Source organism: Microtus oregoni, unplaced genomic scaffold (assembly GCF_018167655.1).
Source record: "Microtus oregoni isolate MIOR12 unplaced genomic scaffold, Mior012 000021F_ref0000039, whole genome shotgun sequence".
Classification (NCBI taxonomy): Eukaryota; Metazoa; Chordata; class Mammalia; order Rodentia; family Cricetidae; genus Microtus; species Microtus oregoni.
In genome coordinates, this window is record NW_024543080.1 from 27,412,979 (window position 1) to 27,433,303 (window position 20,325).

General features: G+C 44.4%; 1 protein-coding gene across 12 annotated transcripts in view; it reads right to left on the reverse strand.

Annotated features, from left to right (window-relative positions):
* The window catches only part of Limch1 (LIM and calponin homology domains 1), a 317,259-nt gene that overhangs the window by 15,383 nt on the left and 281,551 nt on the right, over positions 1 to 20,325 (reverse strand). For 11 of the 12 annotated variants that reach the window (XM_041671170.1, XM_041671169.1, XM_041671162.1 and 8 more), the window contains 9 exons: positions 17,651 to 17,741; positions 16,678 to 16,841; positions 14,189 to 14,294; positions 10,027 to 10,067; positions 8,624 to 8,704; positions 5,877 to 5,969; positions 4,594 to 4,698; positions 2,969 to 3,093; positions 791 to 921 (listed from right to left, as the gene is read on the reverse strand). In XM_041671170.1, coding sequence (XP_041527104.1) covers positions 791 to 921; positions 2,969 to 3,093; positions 4,594 to 4,698; positions 5,877 to 5,969; positions 8,624 to 8,704; positions 10,027 to 10,067; positions 14,189 to 14,294; positions 16,678 to 16,841; positions 17,651 to 17,741 — 937 coding nt within the window. The remainder of the gene's footprint in view (positions 1 to 790; positions 922 to 2,968; positions 3,094 to 4,593; positions 4,699 to 5,876; positions 5,970 to 8,623; positions 8,705 to 10,026; positions 10,068 to 14,188; positions 14,295 to 16,677; positions 16,842 to 17,650; positions 17,742 to 20,325) is intronic. The other variant, XM_041671164.1, reaches the window with a different exon arrangement.

Below are 20,325 nucleotides of genomic sequence, written 5' to 3' on the forward strand. Positions count from 1 at the left end.
TGGGCCTGTACCACAGTGCGGGGTCCCAGCCTCTGCCTCCAGCTCCTGGTCGATTCTTACCCTGAGCTAGCTGTGGGCCTGTACCACAGTGCGGGGTCCCAGCCTCTGCCTCCAGCTCCTGGTCGATTCTTACCCTGAGCTAGCTGTGGGCCTGTACCACAGTGCGGGGTCCCAGCCTCTGCCTCCAGCTCCTGGTCGATTCTTACCCTGAGCTAGCTGTGGGCCTGTACCACAGTGCGGGGTCCCAGCCTCTGCCTCCAGCTCCTGGTCGATTCTTACCCTGAGCTAGCTGTGGGCCTGTACCACAGTGCGGGGTCCCAGCCTCTGCCTCCAGCTCCTGGTCGATTCTTACCCTGAGCTAGCTGTGGGCCTGTACCACAGTGTGGGGTCCCAGCCTCTGCCTCCAGCTCCTGGTCGATTCTTACCCTGAGCTAGCTGTGGGCCTGTACCACAGTGCGGGGTCCCAGCCTCTGCCTCCAGCTCCTGGTCGATTCTTACCCTGAGCTAGCTGTGGGCCTGTACCACAGTGCGGGGTCCCAGCCTCTGCCTCCAGCTCCTGGTCGATTCTTACCCTGAGCTAGCTGTGGGCCTGTACCACAGTGCGGGGTCCCAGCCTCTGCCTCCAGCTCCTGGTCGATTCTTACCCTGAGCTAGCTGTGGGCCTGTACCACAGTGTGGGGTCCCAGCCTCTGTCTCCAGCTCCTGGTCGATTCTTACCCTGAGCTAGCTGTGGGCCTGTACCACAGTGCGGGGTCCCAGCCTCTGCCTCCAGCTCCTGGTCGATTCTTACCCTGAGCTAGCTGTGGGCCTGTACCACAGTGCGGGGTCCCAGCCTCTGTCTCTGGCCACTGGTCCAGATGGATTCCTTTTGACATGGAGTCTTCTGAGTGAGCCGAGGGTCCTTGAATTAGGCTGCTAATACTAAAACAAAAATACATCTTCAGAGCAGAGATAACAGCAACCTGATCAAACTTACTGTTTCTATACCCGAGGACACAGAGCTAGCAATTACACTCTAAAGAAAGGAAACAGACTGTTTGTTTATTCTCTTTATTTTAAACTACATCTAAAACCATTATAAAATACTATGCCTTTTAACATCAATTTAATACAGTCAAGAAATGATCGTTTCTGAGCACCTCCCCGCCCACCAGACTCTTCAGGCTGAGCATCTCTAGGGATGCTCCCAGATTTTCACAAGAGAGCAATTATTATAGGTCTCACTTGGAAGTCACGCATGGTGACGCACACATGTAATCCAAGCACTCAGGAGGCAGAGGCAGAAGGATCACGAGTTCAAGGCCAGCCTTGGCTGCAAAGCAACATACTACTAAAAACAAACGGATAAATAAGTCACTGAGGTCACTTGGGATCTCTGCAGCCTTGGTTAATCCCCAGCCTTTCAGTGACTTCTGTGTGCAGAGAAAGGAAAGATTTAAGGAGATAAAGGCAAAATTTCTGGTGACAAAGTAGCCTGGAGAAAGCAAACAACAAACTCACAGGCAAGGCCTGTGTGGAGAACTAGCAGACACACACATGGAGTGTGTTTTGGGATTCTTCAGATCTCCTGACCAACAGCTCATTTCCCAGACTGGGAAGCAGTGTTACCTGGAAACAGAGCTGCTCTTCTAGGAGGACCACGCCCTGCCAGTCAGACTTGGTGCTCAGTGTCTGGGGCTAGCAGCTCATTCAGTGCAAACCCTCACCAGAACTCAGTTCCCGACCTTGGCCAGTCTATGACCTAGAAAGCTTTCTCATTCTCGGGTCTATCTGGGATGCTGGAAATGTGTGACAGACACATGCGTACTTGCTGATACCTATCTGGGATCTCATGCCCCAGAGGCAGCATCTCTTTCTTAAGCAGGATGCTGTCAACTTCCTGGGGTTCCTGTAGATTCCTTTCAGGTTAGGCAAGGGTGGGCGGCACTGATAACCTGTAGCCCAGAGTCGGGTCCAGTCTCAGGTACTTTGTGTACTCTGAGGTTTCTGGGTTCAGTTCTGGCTCTCCCATGGAACATTCTAGAGTGCACACATGAAGTGACTAGCCACACTGGTTCTGACAATTTGGTTATCCTTCACATTACCACTCCAAGTAAACATGCTCACATCAGTGAGGACAGTCACAGCCAAGTTCAGGTCCACAGTGGAACCAAGGTAGGTGGGACCTCAGGACTTGAACTTCTTTTCTCTTTATTTAAAACAGGTCTCCTTTATTATTTTCTACATTACTATGACAACATTTAAATTAGATCATATGCATGTATATGATGTGTTGAATTAACTCAGTTTGTGAAATAACCAGGCTAGCTAAAAGATGAAACAATTATATTTTTATTTATTATAAAGGGCAAACTCACGAAACAGGAATGAGAAGCCCAAGCTCAGCGGTGCTGCGAGGAAACCACAGAGAGAGAAAGAGAGAGCACCCGGGCCATGAACCTGTTTTTCTCCGTGACCCAGCCACACCGTAACTCGGTCCCACCTCTTAAAGATAATGGGTTGACAAAGATTCCCCATCGATGATGTGTGTGCTCACCCCACACCACGCATGTGGAGGACAGAGGATGACCATGGAGTTGGGTCTCTCCTACTTGTATGTGCTTTCTGGGGATCGAACTCAGGTTGCAGGCTTGAGTGGTATGCGACATTATCCTTGGAGCCATCTCTCCAGCTCTTAAATTTAATTATATTTTTTTTTGAGATATGCTCTTGTTATGTACTCAAGGCTGGTCTCAAATTTATGATCCTTTTGTCTATCCTGTCACCACAACTGGCCTTGCCTGTTTAAAAACAAGTCTATATATCCAAGGGCCCAAGGACCCTGACTTCAGCGCTGTTGGGGCATGTTTAAGCAACATGGAATGCACCATTAGACTGATCATTTTAAAGCAGTGGGACCACCTTCCTGGGAGGGAATGACAGAGGCCAGCTGTGGGAATTCCCATGCACGTCTTGGATGGGCACACACCTGTCCTCCTTGGGTGGACCACTTTCCCCAGCCTTGAGCAACTGGTCACTGTCGCCCTCCTGGAAAGGTATCTTCTGTCTTCTCTCTTTTTCTTTGTCTTGAGAATTTTCCAAGTCCACTTTATTCTGATAGAAAAATTGGGATCACTGTGAATATATTTTTTAGACGCACTAGACGACTTTCCTATTTGAGCATGGACTCTCTGAAACCCACCCTCTAATGGCTTACATCTGACCATGAACTACCTGAAACCTAACCCATACCCTTTCCTCTCTTTGAATAATGAAATTTTTTTCTTCTATTTTTTTTGCTCTAAATTTTAAAGAAATGATTAATATGTTCTTTTTGTACAAGTGAATGAGAGTCGCTGCAAGACTGCAGACATGCATACAACGTGCTGATTATAGCCACCCTGCTCTTCTACTGCAAGACTGCAGACATGCATACAACGTGCTGATTATAGCCACCCTGCTCTTCTACTGCAAGACTGCAGACATGCATACAACGTGCTGATTATAGCCACTCTGTGCTTCTACTGCAAGACTGCAGACATGCATACAACGTGCTGATTATAGCCACTCTGCTCTTCTACTGCAAGACTGCAGACATGCATACAACGTGCTGATTATAGCCACCCTGCTCTTCTACTGCAAGACTGCAGACATGCATACAACGTGCTGATTATAGCCACCCTGCGCTTCTACTGCAAGACTGCAGACATGCATACAACGTGCTGATTATAGCCACTCTGCTCTTCTACTGCAAGACTGCATACACGCATACAACGTGCTGATTATAGCCACCCTGCGCTTCTACTGCAAGACTGCAGACATGCATACAACGTGCTGATTATAGCCACCCTGCGCTTCTACTGCAAGACTGCAGACATGCATACAACGTGCTGATTATAGCCACCCTGTTCTTCTACTCCTGCCCCAACCCTGTTTGTCAGTCTCCCTGCCTACAATTCAAAGACTAGTCTTCTAAACTAATGATCAACGATTTCTAAATATTTAGAATAAATGTGCCATTGAGATCTTTCTAAAAAATGATCACAAAAGGGATTGGTCAAGAAACTTTCCTTTCCGAACAAAATGAAGACATGGGACAGCTAACTTCAGGACAAATGGCCTTAGGTAGCCATGAGTTATTTAACATGTTTCTATCTATACCCCCACCACCTTACTTGGGGGATGTGGGGCTGACCACAGCCTTTCCAGGATCTCTCTACCAAAAGACATGTCAGGTTCGTGTTGAATTTTGAGGGTAATGGGCTTGTTTTAATGCGGCTGGTGGAGAATGCACTGGGGGGGCATATCTGCTGCCAATCATGCAGAGGGATGCATGACACGGTGGGGGGCACATGGCTGTGGAAGAAAAGAGTGATGCTTGAGCCAGGCAGAGAGAATGTTCCAGCACATGGGTTTATGACTGGAGATCCTGCTAGCCTGTCTGGGAAGATCTGGCCAGGGCTGGGTGACAGCGGGAACAACACACCAGGTGTCGCGTCCACGCAGGAGCTGCCGAGGCTCTGGATGGACAGCGAGGTTTGGTGTGAAGTCACTGTGATGGGAAGCCTGGTTTAAGTTACTTATGGCACACCCGGCTTCCATCAGTGATCTTACCGTAGTCCCGCTGCCGTCAGTGACAGACAAGGAAGTAGACAGCTGGTCTGCAGAACTCGAGGAAAGAGTGAACGGGACCACCGTGTCTTCAATTATCTTACGCTCCTAGGGCAAAGACAGGGATAAATGAAAAAGAAAAAGAAAAAAGTTTTTAAAAATTTGTCAAGAGAAAAAGACACATTAAGGAACTCCAGGAAAAGAAGATTCATCAGAACATATACAAGAAAGTATGGCATTAAGGAAATTGCATTTTTCCAGAGCACACAAATCAAATACACCAAATAGGCAGGAGTTTAGAACTTCGTATTGAATTTACAAACACCAAGTTTAACTAGTGTTTAACTAATTAGAAGAACAGGGTGAAGAAAAACTACTGTGGAGCTCATCAGCTAAATCAGCTATGTGGAAGGCAAAGTTCCCAACGATATTGACAACAAACTTTAGATAGCAGACGCTTTAGACAGCCTCTGCAAATTCTGCTGCTGTTGTTAAAACATCACCAGGACACAAGTCTCCTCTACAAGTCCTCCAGCTTGATGTTGTAATTTTGACAGTAGTAAGGATGTATTTAACTTCAATGCTAAAATTATCTTACAAAACAAATTCATTACTACAAACACTCTTACTGTAAGTGAGTACACACAGAGATAAAGATGTTGCTGTTTTTTGGTTTTTGGTTTTTCAAGACAAGTTTTCTCTGTGAACAGTCCTGGCTGTCCTGGAACTCGCTTTGTAGACAAGGCTGTCCTCAAACTCACAGAGATCTACTTGCCTCTGCCTCCCAAATGCTGGGATTAAAGACGTGTGCCACCACTACCTGGCTTTTTTTTAAAAATTATTTTAAAGACTTATTTATTATGTATGCAGGTCAGAAGAGGGCATGAGATCTCCTTACAGATGGTTGTGAGCCAGCATGTGGTTGCTAGGAATTGAACTCAGGACCTCTGGAAGAACAGGCAGTGCTCTTAACCACTGAGCTATCTCTCCAGCCCTGATATTGCTGTTTTTATGTTATCTAACATAGATGAAGAATCAGATATTGATGTGATTACAGCGGCTTCTTCAACATGGCTCAATCCGTTCTTCCTACAGCCCACATGGTGGAGGGTTCCTGTGGTCTGTCAGAACCCGTATGATGTGGTTCTCTTTCCAGAGACTAAAGCGACACTGCTGTGGGAAAGAGTCAGACACCCCACAACCAGCATGCACTGCAGACACAAAGGGAGGTGACAGACTAAAGGGACTGTGCTGACAAAGCCACATTCTTCTTGGCAATTTCCTACCTCCTCGTAGTACCTGCGTTCTTCTTCCTCCACCTCCTTCTGGGCCTTTTCCCACTCTTCCTTCAACTTATCTTGTTCCTTCTGGTACCTCTCCTGTCATGGGATGTCCACAGAACATTTGGGAGTGACCACCGTACCCCATCGCTGGGATGTCCCCCCTCTTCTAAAGCACCATGCACAACACATTGCAAGATACTCTTGGTGAGAGAACATTGGAATCTCATGCATGCACACCGTAGAAAGAGATGCTGGGTATTAGGTACAAGTCAGGTACACGTGGTGGTTTGAATGAGGAACACCTCCCATTGGCTCGTGTGTCTGGGCACTTGGTCCCACTTAGTGGTACTGTTTGGGAAGCTTTAGGATGTGGAGCTTGGCCAGAGGAAGTACGTCATTGGGGTTGGGCTCTGAGGTTTTATAGCCCAATCTCCCTTCCTCTTCTCTCTCTGCTTCTACCGTGTGAATGAAAGGTGACTACTTGGCTTCCTCACTGCCAGCCAGGCCTCCAGCTCCCACTGCCGTGACTTCCCCACAGTGACAGACTGTAGACCTCTGCAACTGTCAGCCAAAACAAACCTTTCTTCCTAACTTGCTTTTTGTCAGGGCATTTTTTTTTTATCGCAGCAAGAGAAAATTAACTAACACAGACATTTAAAATCCCACGGGAAGCCAGATTTCTGCTGTTGTGTTTTTCAGAATTTCTCTTCAGATAGACAATTGTTCATGAAGGATGAAAAAAATCAACAAGCAACACTCTCCCTCAGCTTGGGAGCTCCTAGGTAGGCTACACATAGAGTCTACTTCAGCTGAGCCTCTCAGAGGTGAGTTTTGCTATTTCATCAATAGAAATATTTTGCTGGGCTGGGGAAGTAGTTGCCTAGCACGTTCCATGGTCTGGGTTTGAACCCCACCCCCATAAATAACAACCAATCAAAGCCCAAACCAGCCAACACTGCTGGCAAGGAAGTTTAATAAAAGGTAATAAAAACCTACTAAGTTTATAAGAGAGGCAGGGCAGAAAAGTCCAAAGTGCTCCAGACAACCATCAGCTGAGAGGCAGAGGCACTCTGCTTATGGCCATGGCAATGAGATGAGGCCTTCCAGGCCCAGCTCACAGTAACTTTAATCAAGAGAGCCTTGAAACCACTCATCACAGTGCTTTGGTGTGAGAGCTTCCATCCCTGTGCTCAGAAAGGGTGCAATACTCATCACCACTTCTGAGAGATAATAAAACATTCCTTATAAGAATAATATAAAAATATGCAGGAAGTCTCTGACAGCTCACCAGAAAAAAAAAAGAGTATGTGAAGATCAAAATCGGTGTTTGAAATGAGAATTGACTCCATGAAAACCTCAAAAATGAAAACCTCATAGACAAAGGAGGCATGCGCTTGTGCACACATGTTCCAACACCTGATTGTTACTGTCGTTGTCTGGGGCTAGGACAGGCCCGTGTGTCTCTTTGGAGGGGGACGACGACACTGAGGTGTCCCCAGACAGCAGCTGTTATGTCACGGTGCAAAAGGCTCTTGCTGATTCTATTAGAGCACTGTTGGCCAACCCATGGCAGAAGCCGTGGATACAAGTGAAACTTATTATCAGAACCAAACAGTGCAGAAGCTGGGCATGGTGCTGCATGCCTGTAATCCCAGCGCTCAGGAGAGAGACAGCAGGGTCTCTGCAAATTCCAGACCAGGCAGGGTTATCTAGTGAGTCTCAAAAAACAAACACACAAAAGAAGCGGAAGCCAATTCCAAAAACAAAACAAATGACCCCTCACTCCAGGATACTGTAAAGATTTAGGATGGGAACCCAGAGGGTCTTACTACCGTTTAAGTCATCAAGGCACTTAACTGAAGTGCAGAGCTAAATCCAAATAGTTGATTTTTACCATTGAGCCCACTCCCTTACCCATGGGAATCAGGGCAAAGGGTTAGGACAAAATATGAAGAGAAAGGAGAATAAATTGCATTGCACTTCAGTTCTAGCGTAGCAGGAACCATCAAATTCAACGAGGTTTCCACTACTTCTCCATGTGAGCGTCTGGGTGTGTCGCAGAAATAGCACAGGTTTCAGCTTTATAGAGACTTAGGCTTGGGTCCAGGCCCTGCATCTATCAACCATGGGATACTGGGCGGTTAATGCAACATCTGTGTACCTTCGCCTTTTCAACTAAACACGGACTATTCAGGTGTGTTCCTGGCACACCCCAAGGATACAAATAGGTCAGTTTCAGAGGTCATTAGGTCACTGTAGGCAGGAAGCCAATGGAAGCGTGTTACATTTTGTCTCGAAATATTTCTAGAATGGGCCATTATCAGTTTTCACTGAAAAATGGAATGGAAATTCTGTTAAAGGAATTAGACTGATGTCAAATTTTATTCTACCTAATGCGATCGAAAGGTTTTTCGGCAATTTGTTCTCACTGCTTCTTGAACTGAGAACTGGTGACTAAGGAGGTAATGAATACAGGTAGACTGACCCTTAATCATTACATACATACATACATACATATATATATATTTAAAGTGTTAATGTGAATATTTTTCTCCCCACTCCTCATCTGGACCTGTTAGCAGGAACAATCAGGTACCAGACTCGGTTGCCTGGACACAGGGCATAGACAAACTACTCCTGAGTTTCTGAGAACTGGATTCCATGTTCCCTGTGCTAAAAGTCTATTCAATGTAACAGACATCGCAAGTACACAGTTACCGAACACGGGGAAACCAGCAGGCTGGTCCTACCTGGAGCAGACGCTCTTGTTCCTGCTGCCATTTCTCCTGTCGCCTACGCTCCTCTTCCGGGTCCCATGCCCAGAACTTAAACTGCTCAGGAAAAACAAAGAAAGCAACCCCATGATCAGAACTGGATGCCTTGCCAGGGCAAGAAGACAATAGCCTCCAATATGGTACCCAAGGGACACAGAAACAAATCTTCACACAGCTAAATGTCCTCTTTGGTGGCAGAAAACATTTCCAAACTTAATCCCTTTTTACTTTGATTCTAAGCTGCCGGGCTGGTTCTATGCCTCTGCGCTTCTTTATGGGTAACAGAAACACAGTGCCTAACCACAGGAACGAGAAGGCTTTGCTCCATGTCTCTCGGGAGCACGAGGAGTCTCAGAAGCACCCGAGCTCCTGGGCATGGTGCTTGTTGCCCATGCTAATTCTGGCTTATACCAGGAGAGTATCGTTTAAGAACGAGGGTCTTTTGTTCCTGAAGTGAGCTCCTTATACCACTGTGGCTTTCCCAAAGTGGTTTAACGTCACCATGAGAGCAAGATGAGTGGAGCCCCAGCCCTGAGGCTGGCATACTAAATACTCAAACCCAAGACTGGTAATAAAAGCTTTAGAGAAGGTTTTAGCAAGGTGGAGAACGGAGAATCCTGTGGCAGGATTTTCTACCTGAATCTATGGATTCTCTCACGTATTCTACTTTCCCCAACAGGAAATGACAGTATCTTTTTGCAGTGACTTTTTCTCTCCATCCCCACCCGGGGGCACATGAATAGTTTGACAACCTTGGGAGTCAATGGCTTGCATCATCCTCTTCGGCTATGTGCGGTGATGCCTGCTTTACAGACATTCTGGGGTTCTTAACTTCCAGGAAACCCGGGATTACCACTGATGGTTTATGGTTGAGCTTTCACATATGGTTCCTAGTTCTGAGACGTGGTTGGAGAGATCAAGGGTATGTGACAAGCGGTGGTCCATTCTACATGGCCACAAAGGGAGCATCTTGGACTGGTTACTGGAGAGGGAGGAAGCATTCCTGTATCAGGCACCATATAGCAGCAACTGTATGATGATGTCAAGTAAGGCTTACCATCACCCCAAAAGAAAGCTACTTGCATCTCACTGTGCAGTCAAGGAAGATTAAACAGGGAGGATTTATAAACCACCTCCAGTGTCCTGCGGCTAGTAAACCCAGGCTCAAGGATACAAAGAAATCAGCATTTGTTTTCCAGGCAGGACAGGATAACTACTTTATATAATGATATACAATCTTGGTACCAGATAGCATCAAATTGTTTCAAAGTAAAAAAATTTTTGGATCTCAGTTTTGGTTGAATACTCGTTAAGAAAATCAAACATAAGTTAAAATCACTCCAAACGCACAAGTTGGTTCTTTAAGGGGGACTACTTACGGGTGTGGTTACAGGGGACTTCTCGCTGCTCGGAGAATCCGCTACACAGAGTAAAAAGACAGAAAAGAAGGCATCAGTGTAGGTGGCTTTTGGCTGTGCTGGTCTTTTGCTCCTCTCAGTGGAGGGTGGCTCCTAGGTTAACTTGGGCAGTATTAGGAAATCACAGTAGAGCAGAGCCTGGCAGGTTGTGCCCATCACCAAGAGGACTGAGAGTGTGACCCACCAAGCAGCGCCAGGTACTAGACTCTAGGAAGCGACGACTACAGCTATTAGTGCCGGGTCTTAGTACACCCTGCGTTCTGGCGAACAGAGCAGGTCCCCACGGTCTGACACGGAGAAGTACGACACAGAGAGGCCGATGCCATCCAGGAAGAGGAGCGAGTGACACAGTTAACAAGAGAACACCACATCTGTGGCCGATGCTTCTCATCTGACTTCAGAGGATGGTAAAGAGCCAGGTGGGTGGTGTTATTTCTCTGGCATCTCAAAAATCAATATAAAGCTCTGCGAAAGCCTCCCAATTTTAGTACGACCGTGCTGATTGATATCAAAGAACAAGCTCATTGCTAACTGTGTGTCACAAACAAGCATCTTTTTTTTTCTTTTAAATATCTTAAATCGGAAACAAAGACAGATGACAGACACCATTGGCGGCCCCAACATGAATTTTTACATGTAAGAGATGCAGCTACCCAGTATGCTGTTTACCTGACTGGGAGAAAAACTGGGACCGTAGCCAAGAGTTCTGAACTCTCAGCGGAACACTGGCTCTGCTAGGCACCTCTAGATCAGATGGCAAAATAGAATAAACAGAAATCCGTGAGACCGGGTGAGAACTGAGAACACACCCCCACACGTCAAAGAAGGGGCAGCTCTAGTTGAGCCAGGAACTGAACAACTCAACCCAACGTGAGACAGCTCTCCGGAACACATGTAAAACCCGACGATACAGACAGTGGGCCGTCTGCGTTTCTGCTATGGAGGTGCTGAGGGAAAGGTTTTAGGCCCATACTTAGCGGGGATACTGTTTAAGGGTTAAAGGTCATGATGACAACAGCGGCACACTGTGCAGGGGCCACTTTAGGGGAAGAATAAAAGGGCAGGAGAGATGGACAGTGGGATGGATGATGCTCTCCACATCACACCTGATGAAGGGGCGAGGATGTGGCTGTTTTCCTGTCACACATACAGACAGGTACATGGCTGTGACAGCGTGCAGTGTGCCAAGCACACACGACTCCTGGCAAGCATTTGCACCTTATGTATTGGGCTCTATCATGCGAATTCTCAGAGCAACAAACACCGCAGGTCAAAGCCTGTGTTTTATAGAAATATAACTTTGGCATAACTTTACTGTTTCCAGAGGGCTGGATAAAAGAAACCCGCCAGCTTTAACTGGATTTTAGGAATGTTTCCAGAGCGTTGAAAGCCTGTATTGATGCACATGTGTGCGTTTGGGGGCGCCTGTGGAATCTTATTCGGGCTGACAGGCAGATCTGCAGTGGCCTGTGTGAGCATCTATAAATAGATATTTCAAAGAAACTGGGGAGACACCAATTTCTGTGGGAGAGAGAATTTATGAGGTGTGGCTCTAGGGCTCCTGGTTCTTTTGGACTGGATGATGGAATTCAAGCCCATCGCTTAAGTGTGTACCAAATTCTTAGACCTGGGTCATAAGCCACGGCTTCTCCCACCACAGTCCAATCAAACGCAACCGTGTCTTCATAGATTGCATTTGTCAGAGACCCCTGGCATCTAGAAAGATCATTTTGTAGAGTCTAAATAATCAGACAGTCAGTGTCATGCCCAGCAGCAATGTCTTTGAGGCACCATTTACATAACTACTTCAAGTCAGTGGCTTCCAGGCTGGGATTCCTGGGCTGCCTGGACGCATGGTCTTGCTAGAAGTACTGAAGATCTCTGGCCAGATCTACAGGACCGGACACTGAAGGTTTGGTCCCAGCTCCGCAGGCTCGGGCACACACACATGTCTGAGAACTACTGCTTCAAGCTGTGCTGCTCTCCTGTTAATGTTTCTTTCTTCTTTAGAAAAGCATTCTAAAAAAGTTTATTCTTTCTGCCTAGCACCTGGCTCTATACTTTCACTCCCCATCATTATAATTCTACTCTCTTAAAAACTGGCAGATGGTAATGTCTCCTTGGCAGGTGATAGTTTGCCCCCGGGGAAAACTAAAAGGGGGAACTCTGCAGCTCAGAACGTGATGAGCGAGGCTTTAAATCCAGGTGTTTGACTCCCAGCCCTCACACTTAGGATCACAGAGCTCATGAACCACACGTCCTAACAGAATAAGGGCCTCCAAACCCAGTTCTTCTTTGAGAAATTACCTTTAAAAATACTCCGGTGCTATAAATTTTTATTTTTTTTAACCATTAAACTTGGATAAAAGATGAAATAAAGTTCCTTAATTCAATAGCAATTTCTCAAAACCAAAATGCCTTGTATTTAATGGGGGATAAAAAATATAAATATTAGGCATCAGGACTAATTGGTGAGGCTGACATAGTTAACCTAACTATAGTTCTTACCTACTAGTTAGAAAGTGCTAGAAATGGAACATAATTACCATGTCTAAATATGGCCAACTGGTTGACCCAGTTGTGAGATTTAATTTTTATTAATTATTTTCAGGACTGTAAGGCTGAAAAGTTTGGGTCAAATGTTTTGGAGGTGGTACTGCATCTGCCTCTCCATTAAGAGACAAATACCCACTAGTATGTGTGTGCACCACTTCGCTTCCTACCGAGTGCTTTTTGTTCTGCATACAGCTGGCAAAGCAATCAATGAAAGCTAAGGGAGACCAACTCAGATGGTGTTAATGGTGACCCCAAATAGTTTCTCACTCTTTAAAAGAGAGGCAATAATAAGTCATGAATAATGACATCATACCATCTTCTCTGACAGATCTATGAAACACACTGGAGGAAAATGTTGAAGAAGCACACGGAGCCTTACGGTCCTACCTCCCACCCTAGCTGTTGTCAACCTAGAGAGTCTGCACTGGTGCAGCCTTAGGCGGACCACTTGGAGGAATAATCACCAAGGATGGTAGCGTTCTCAGAATGCCATATTCCCCACTTCACATTCCTAAGGTCCTTCCTTGTGGTGTGGGCACTTGGGTTTCTCACGAAGCTAAGGGCATAAAGTTGGGTTCTTCAAGAACCAAAGGGTGAGTTCGAAACTCATATATGGTCCACAAAGTGGGAGCCAGCACAAGTTTAAGTCCTTCACAGATCCTCAACTACCGTATTTCTCGAAGTTACCTTCTTACATTATATCAAACATTAAAACATAGCAAATACACAAAACACATTAAAATGTATCCAAAGTATGTTATGTGCTAAACATACTAAAACATATCCATAGTGTACATGTGTTATTACACACATACTGAAGATGTATCTTTAAATGTTTCGTGTATTTTATTCTTTTCATTTTTGAAAATATTAAATGTTTTTATTATGAAGATTTTTATTTGTTTGTTTGTTTTTTTGAGACAGGGTTTCTCTTTGTTCCCCTGGCTGTCCTGAAACTTCCTCTGTAGACCAAACTGGCCTTGAACTCAGATATCCACCTGTCTCTGCCTCCCGAGTGCTGGGATTAGAAGCATGCACCCCCCCACCCACTACCTAGTCATGAAGAATGTTTTGAAAGAGTAAAATTTTGGTTGAGTGACTACACTAATCATTGTGGACACCCAAGACTTAGGTCAAACAAAAAGAACAAAAACTCTCACTTTCCCCAAAGTTAATATTAAGTAAAATGGGTATTTTTATAGACTGTAATTAATAATAAAGTTCATATAATATTAGATTTTTTAAAAAACAAATTGAGTTTTTATTTTTAATTATCATGTTTTGGAGCCAAGACAAAACATGTTTGAAGGTCTCAATACTATCAGGCCCTGTTGTACCCACAATGCCTAGCTGACAAGGTGGTCTTCATGGCAGGGTTCCTGGTGTCAAATTGAACGTGCCTCTCAGCTTTCCCATCTGAAATTCTCAATTCACAGACTCTGGTGAGGAATGTGGCTACAGGGACATCACATGAAGGATGCTACCAGCTATTCCTGTGAGGTGCATTTTCCCATAGGTGGGCCCAGCAGACTAGGAAGATCTAAGAGAACACTTTTCCCCTCCTTACCTTGAGAATCGAGATTTGGCAAGTGCAATTGGTTGGTTTCAGGCATTTTGTTGAGAAAAGGAAACGTCAAGGTTGCTTCTGGCTCTGGGGATTTTGGCTTTGCTACCTGAAACACAGCAACAGACACAAACACTAGACAGACTGTCCAGCAATTAACCTGCAGCTCGATTTTACACTATGACTATTTAAACAAGCCGGTGAGCTTAAACATTTAATTTTGCAATACAATTTTTCCTTCCCTAATGATTTTTTTTCACACTTTACTGAATCAATTAAGTGGCTGGTATTTCTCTAGAAATTAAGTAAGGGCATAAGAATATGGTGATCCCCTCTCTTCAACCACAGAAGACATTGGAGCCTCCCCCTCCCCCACTTTTTTTTTTTTTTTTTTTGCACAGGATCTTACTACATAGTTCTGGCTGTAAGGCTAAGCATTATAGTAATCCACTTTTAATGGACATTACTCTGAAGACAGTACTCTACTCTCTCACAAAGTTATGCAACTCATGTATACTTTGCCCAATGACAAAGATGCATTGCCAAAACAGCTAGTGCCAGCACAGGGGTCCTTACAGTTTTGAGGCGCTTTTAGGCTTTAAAAATTCTTGTGTTTGCTTTAAGATTTTTAAAATATCATTGCTATCTGATTTTGTTTCCTCCAAGTCTGAAGACTCTTCTAGAGTCAAAGCACCATCTTGCTGTCCTACTGCTTCCAATCAATTTACTGCCAGAGACAGAATGCCAAGTATTTCAACAGTGCCTAAGATAAGAGTCACAGACTCCTGAATCTGAATGCGGAAGGCAGCTGTTTGGGTTTAGTCCATTTTGCCTCTCACAGGACTTCACTCTAACTTGTAGCTGTTGGCTCGGCAACATTTACTCCTTCTCTGATGCATTTTATTTTTCTTTATTAAGACTATATTCAATCCTAAGAGAAGCTTGAAGGAAATAGAATCAGTCACATTGGTCAGCATTGCTGTGGTCAACCAGACAGCTGTATAGTCTTCAGCATTTAACATACAGCAAATACTTAAGGTCTGGTTGTATCAAAGTTCACAACATGCTAGTCTTACTTTTCTAAATATTCATTTTTACTTATAACTTTCTCTCTGTCTCTTTCTGTGAGTGTGTGTATGATAGTATGTGAATGTAAGTGTAACAAGTACCACAAAGTGGTATTGGGTCTCCCTAGAGATGAAGTCATGGCTGTCTGTGACCCACCTGATATAGGTGCTAGGAACCGAGCTCTTAACCTCTGAGCCACCTCCCTGGCCCTGACAACCCTCGAGCCTTAAGCTCAGAGAAACTACTTCTTGAATGGTGTAGACTGACAAGGAGGTTCAGAGAAGAGCTGGTTGCAAATGAAAGAATTAAACATAGCAGAAATGCCAGTCTGGTGCTTTGCTTTTACAAAGGTGACATTCCCCAAGTGAAATCTGAAAATCAAAGCTGTTGCAAGCATGGTGATCACCATTATCTAAGACGGAGAGAGAGGGGAGAGGGCCACAGATGGGGTGTGTTGGGGAACTGCTATTCCATTTGCTAACCAACCACTAGAGCTTCCAAACCTGCAGTCAACAGCACAGAATTTTAAAGGTGGGGATCTAGTAGCATTTGCTACCAAGAAAAACCTGGGAATCCTGGATACTTTATGCTTTAATATGATTCTGAGACTCATGTTTACTAAATAGACAAAAGGTTTATGATAGAGAACAAACAAAACAGATAACCCGAGAACCCTTGAAAGTGGTTTTTTCTCCTGGTTTTTCGAGACAAGGTTTCTCTGTAGCTTTGGAGCCTGTCCTGGAACCCCTCGCTCATCCTATTGTCTGTATATGTAACAAATGTGTTTGTGTGTGCTAAGGCATTTGATATATTCATAATGCAAATATCTGTATTTCCCCTTCTCTCTCCATATTCAGTGGTGGTGTGAATAAGAATGTCTCCTGTAGGCTCATATATTTCAATGCTTTTTCCTTCGTCTGTGGGATGGTTTGGGGAAGGATCAGGAGTTGTGGCCTTTTTGAAGAAGGGGATATCACTTGGGGTGGGCTTTGAGGTTTGAAAAGCGCATAGTAGGCCCAGTCTCTCTCTATGTCTGTCTGTCTGTCTGTCTTTTGTCTCCCTCTGTTTTCTGCTTGTGGATCAGATATTAGCTTTTAACTACTGCTCCGGCACCCTGCCTGCCTGTCTGATGTCACACTTCTTACCTTGATGAAAATGGACTCATCCCCTGAAACTCTAAGCAATCCCCCAATTAAATGTTTTCATTTATAAGTTGCCTTGGTTTTGGCATCTCTTTATAACGTGTGTGTGTGTGTGTGTGTGTGTGTGTGTGTGTTATGTGTGTGTGTGTGATGTTTAACAATGAACATGCACTGAAGACAGGATAAACGATCGGGTGAGACCGTCAGCCCTTGTGACTGCTGGCCACCCCCAGAAGCCATGTCAACCTGTGGATTGAACTCTCCACTCCGCTGTGTCCTCACCTTCTGTGACAGCACTAACTCTACCTTCCCACTCATCTCATTTTCTGGCTTCTTCTGGTTTCGTTCTTCTGGCACCTCGTTCTTCAGCTGCGTGCTGGGGGAGAACTCCACAAAGGCCACGGTGGGGCTGCAGCGAGTCACCGTTGCTGTAAAATGCTGTGGCTCTGGAGGGAAGTCATAGGTGGGAGCAGGAGGAAAAGGAAACCATACAATGGATCATTTCCCTTCACAGTCACCAGGAACGTTTCATCAGAGTGCTCCCTCCTGAGGACAAGCTGGGTCACTGCACGAGGATGCGCGGCCAAGGGCCAGGACAGCAGGGTTCCCAGCAAACTGTCCTGCTAGCCAAGACTGTTTGTAACAGAGTTATGATTCTGAGTAACACGTGACACAGAATATTTAATGACAGTGGGGTAGAAGGCAGGATGTCCATAGACCCATCTGTCCTTGTGATGGGGTGACTAACTTTCCCTTGTTGTGTGTGCTGCTGTCCTCATCTGGAGACTAGAGGCTGACATCACGCCTTCCTCTATAGTGCCTTCCAGGCAAGCAGTGTTCCTCCATGGTCCTGACCTGAGCTCCTGCCCTGACTCCCTTTGAAGGATGGAAGGATCTGGGAGTTCTAAGGTGAAATCTGATATTTATCACAGTGACTACAAAGTGACCAGGGCAGTTCAGATATACCTTTAGAGAATATCAGAATCAATCTCTCTCTCTCTCTCTCTCTCTCTCTCTCTCTCTCTCTCTCTCTCTCTGTGTGTGTCTGTCTGTCTGTCTGTCTGTCTGTCTATCTCCAAAGCCTGAGTTCCTATTTTTATAGCAACATTAATGCCATGGTGAGAATTTCTCCCCAGCGCCTCTAGGTGGCAGCACAACTACAGAGCCGGACATTCCCCTGCCGTTTAGCAGGAAAAATTGGCACCATTACCTCACAAGTCACCAAGCTTTACCTGAAAACTCGCATGAGACACACCTGCTGATGTTGGCTCCGCGTCCTGTGCCCCAGACTTCCCACCGCCGTCCTCATCCTCTTGGCCATTCAACTCAGCTTCATCAGAGGCTGCCTGAAAAACATTTTTTTCCCTCTCTTGAATAAACCAAACCCTTGAAAATTCTGAAAAGCAAAGGGTATTTCCTGAACGATAGTTTTCAGGCCTAACAAGACGGGGCACCCACACAAACTGTCTTCTAGGTTGAAGCTCTACGCTGGAAGTCTTATTTTGCTGGCAGGAGGCATTTGTGAGCATGAGCAAGTCAACACCAGCAAGCTCCCTTTCCCCCACCATCCTCACTGTTTGTCTTACCACCAAATCTCCTAAATCAAAGTCACCATCTGCTTGCTTACAAATGCCTTTCAAGTTGGCTGCAGGTCCGACCACCAGCAGAGGGGATTTTGTTTCGATTTTTAAAGTCTGAACCTCACAGTTAGCTGTCCTGGGCATAGCTACCTGTGGCTCTTAAGTTTGCAGGGTTTATCCTTGAAGCTTGTAGGAGTTTTTATAGCCACTTCTTCCCTTTCGTTCCGACAGCTGGGAACTAAGGTTAGCTTTTCTTCCTTAGTCTCCCACTAATGGGTCTCCTTGACATGGATGCCGGTCACTGCCACACCAGTCAGGTACCTCTCTCCTAGCCGAGCCTCCCTGCTGTCAGCTGGACGCTTGTTACAACAACAACTGCATAGCAACCTAATGGGAATAGCTGAACAAATCAGGACCATAAAGGGAAGCACTTCACAGTCACTGAACATAAGATGTCCAGCAGGCTGGGGACACTGCTTAGCAGGGCAGAGCTTGCCTAGTGTTCACAGGGCCATGGGTTGATGTGATCTGAAGCATGGCAATGATAACACACACACACACACACACACACACACACACATACACACACCTGCTATGCAGTATTGATGTGTGAACTTATGCAATGTGAAGTTAAAACCTTTAAAGTTTATATATATATAGTATTATGCCTACATACATAAGATTATACATATGCTTATGTACATATAAATGTACCTGTCAGTATATGTATTAAAATATACAATATATATGTATTTTATATGTGTATGTGTGACATATATAAACACGTGTGTGTATGGCATAAAAGCCAAAGAGGATTAAATAGTAGGACAGTGGAAGCAAGGAGGAGTGGCAGCAGATAGCATTGAGACTGGGCAAATAAGAGCAACTTACAATGTATGTATACTGTATGTACAATGTATGTATAAAAGTGCCACAATGAAGTTATCATTTTATGCTAAAACAATAAAAACAGAAACACAAAACTCCAAGGAAATAGAAAATGTTATTGTATTCATTTTTAAATGTGTTTACATTTGGGGATGATTTTCTCATTTTTTTATATATATTTTCATATATTATAAAAGCTGAAGAACCAGAAGACAATCTGTGTAGTTTCACATTATCATAGAGTATGGAGAACTGACTCGAGAGTTAAGTCTGATATTTTTCTCCTCTACCTTAGTGGCTTGATAAAAATAAGTGGGAGGTTAAATTAATTATATCTGGAAGAATGCTTACATAAAAGAATGTAAGCCAATGACTCTATTTTATTCTTTTAGCAGAAGTTTTATATAAAAGACTAAAGTTGAATTTTTAGTGTGTATAAAACATTGCATAAACTTTAAAAGATTTTAAGACAAAAACTAATATTTGTTTTCATAAAAGGAATAGACAGAAGTTCCTGTTCTGCCTGGTCATGCAGCCTCTTAGTTCCAAAGAAACACACAGAGGTTTATAACAATTATAAACTGTTTGGCCTATTAGCTCGGGCTTATTATTAACTAGCTCTTACAATTTGAATTAACCCATAATTTTTGTCTATGTTAGCCACCTGGTGTGGTGTCTTTTATCAGTGAGGCATTCTTATCTTGCTTCCTGTGTGTCTGTCTGGTGAATGACTCTTCATTTCCTCTTCCTAGAATTCTCCTAGTCTGGTCTCCCTGCCTATAGTTCCTGCCTGGCTACTGGCCAATAGGCACTTTATTAAACCAATACAAGTGACAAATCTTTACAGGGTATAAGAGCATTATCCCACAGTAAAAAGGCATTATTAAATCCTTCATAAAATATCTCCAAGAAGAAACTAACTCCCCCAACTTGTCCTCTGGCATCCACTTTGGCCCTCATACAAACACACACAATATATGTACATACACATATACATATATACATACAGAAAATAAATGTAAAACTTTTTAATATTAAAAATAGGAATTTTAAATCAAAACCTTTCAAGCTGCTTAAAGACTTTAACAATAGTATGTAGTGGAAAATGTGATTTTTTTTTGGAGGGTGAAGTACTTTGAAATACTCATAATTAGACTGAAGTTTTCTAGTGACAGATAATCATTTATCAAGTTGGAAAGAACATACTATCAAGTTAAAATGTATGTTTTTTTCTTTTCCAGTACCGAGGACTCAACAGAGATTCCTACGTGCAAGTCAAACCCTCTACCACCGAGCCACACTCTTCTCCTAGCCCTTTCTTACTACTTAAGTCAGAGTCTTGATAATTCGCACAGGCTACCCTTGAATTCACTCTGTATCCAGAAAGACTCTGCAATCCTCCTGCCTCAGCCTCTCAAACAGTTGAGACTTTAAGCTTATGTTTTGAGGCTAGCTTTAAGAA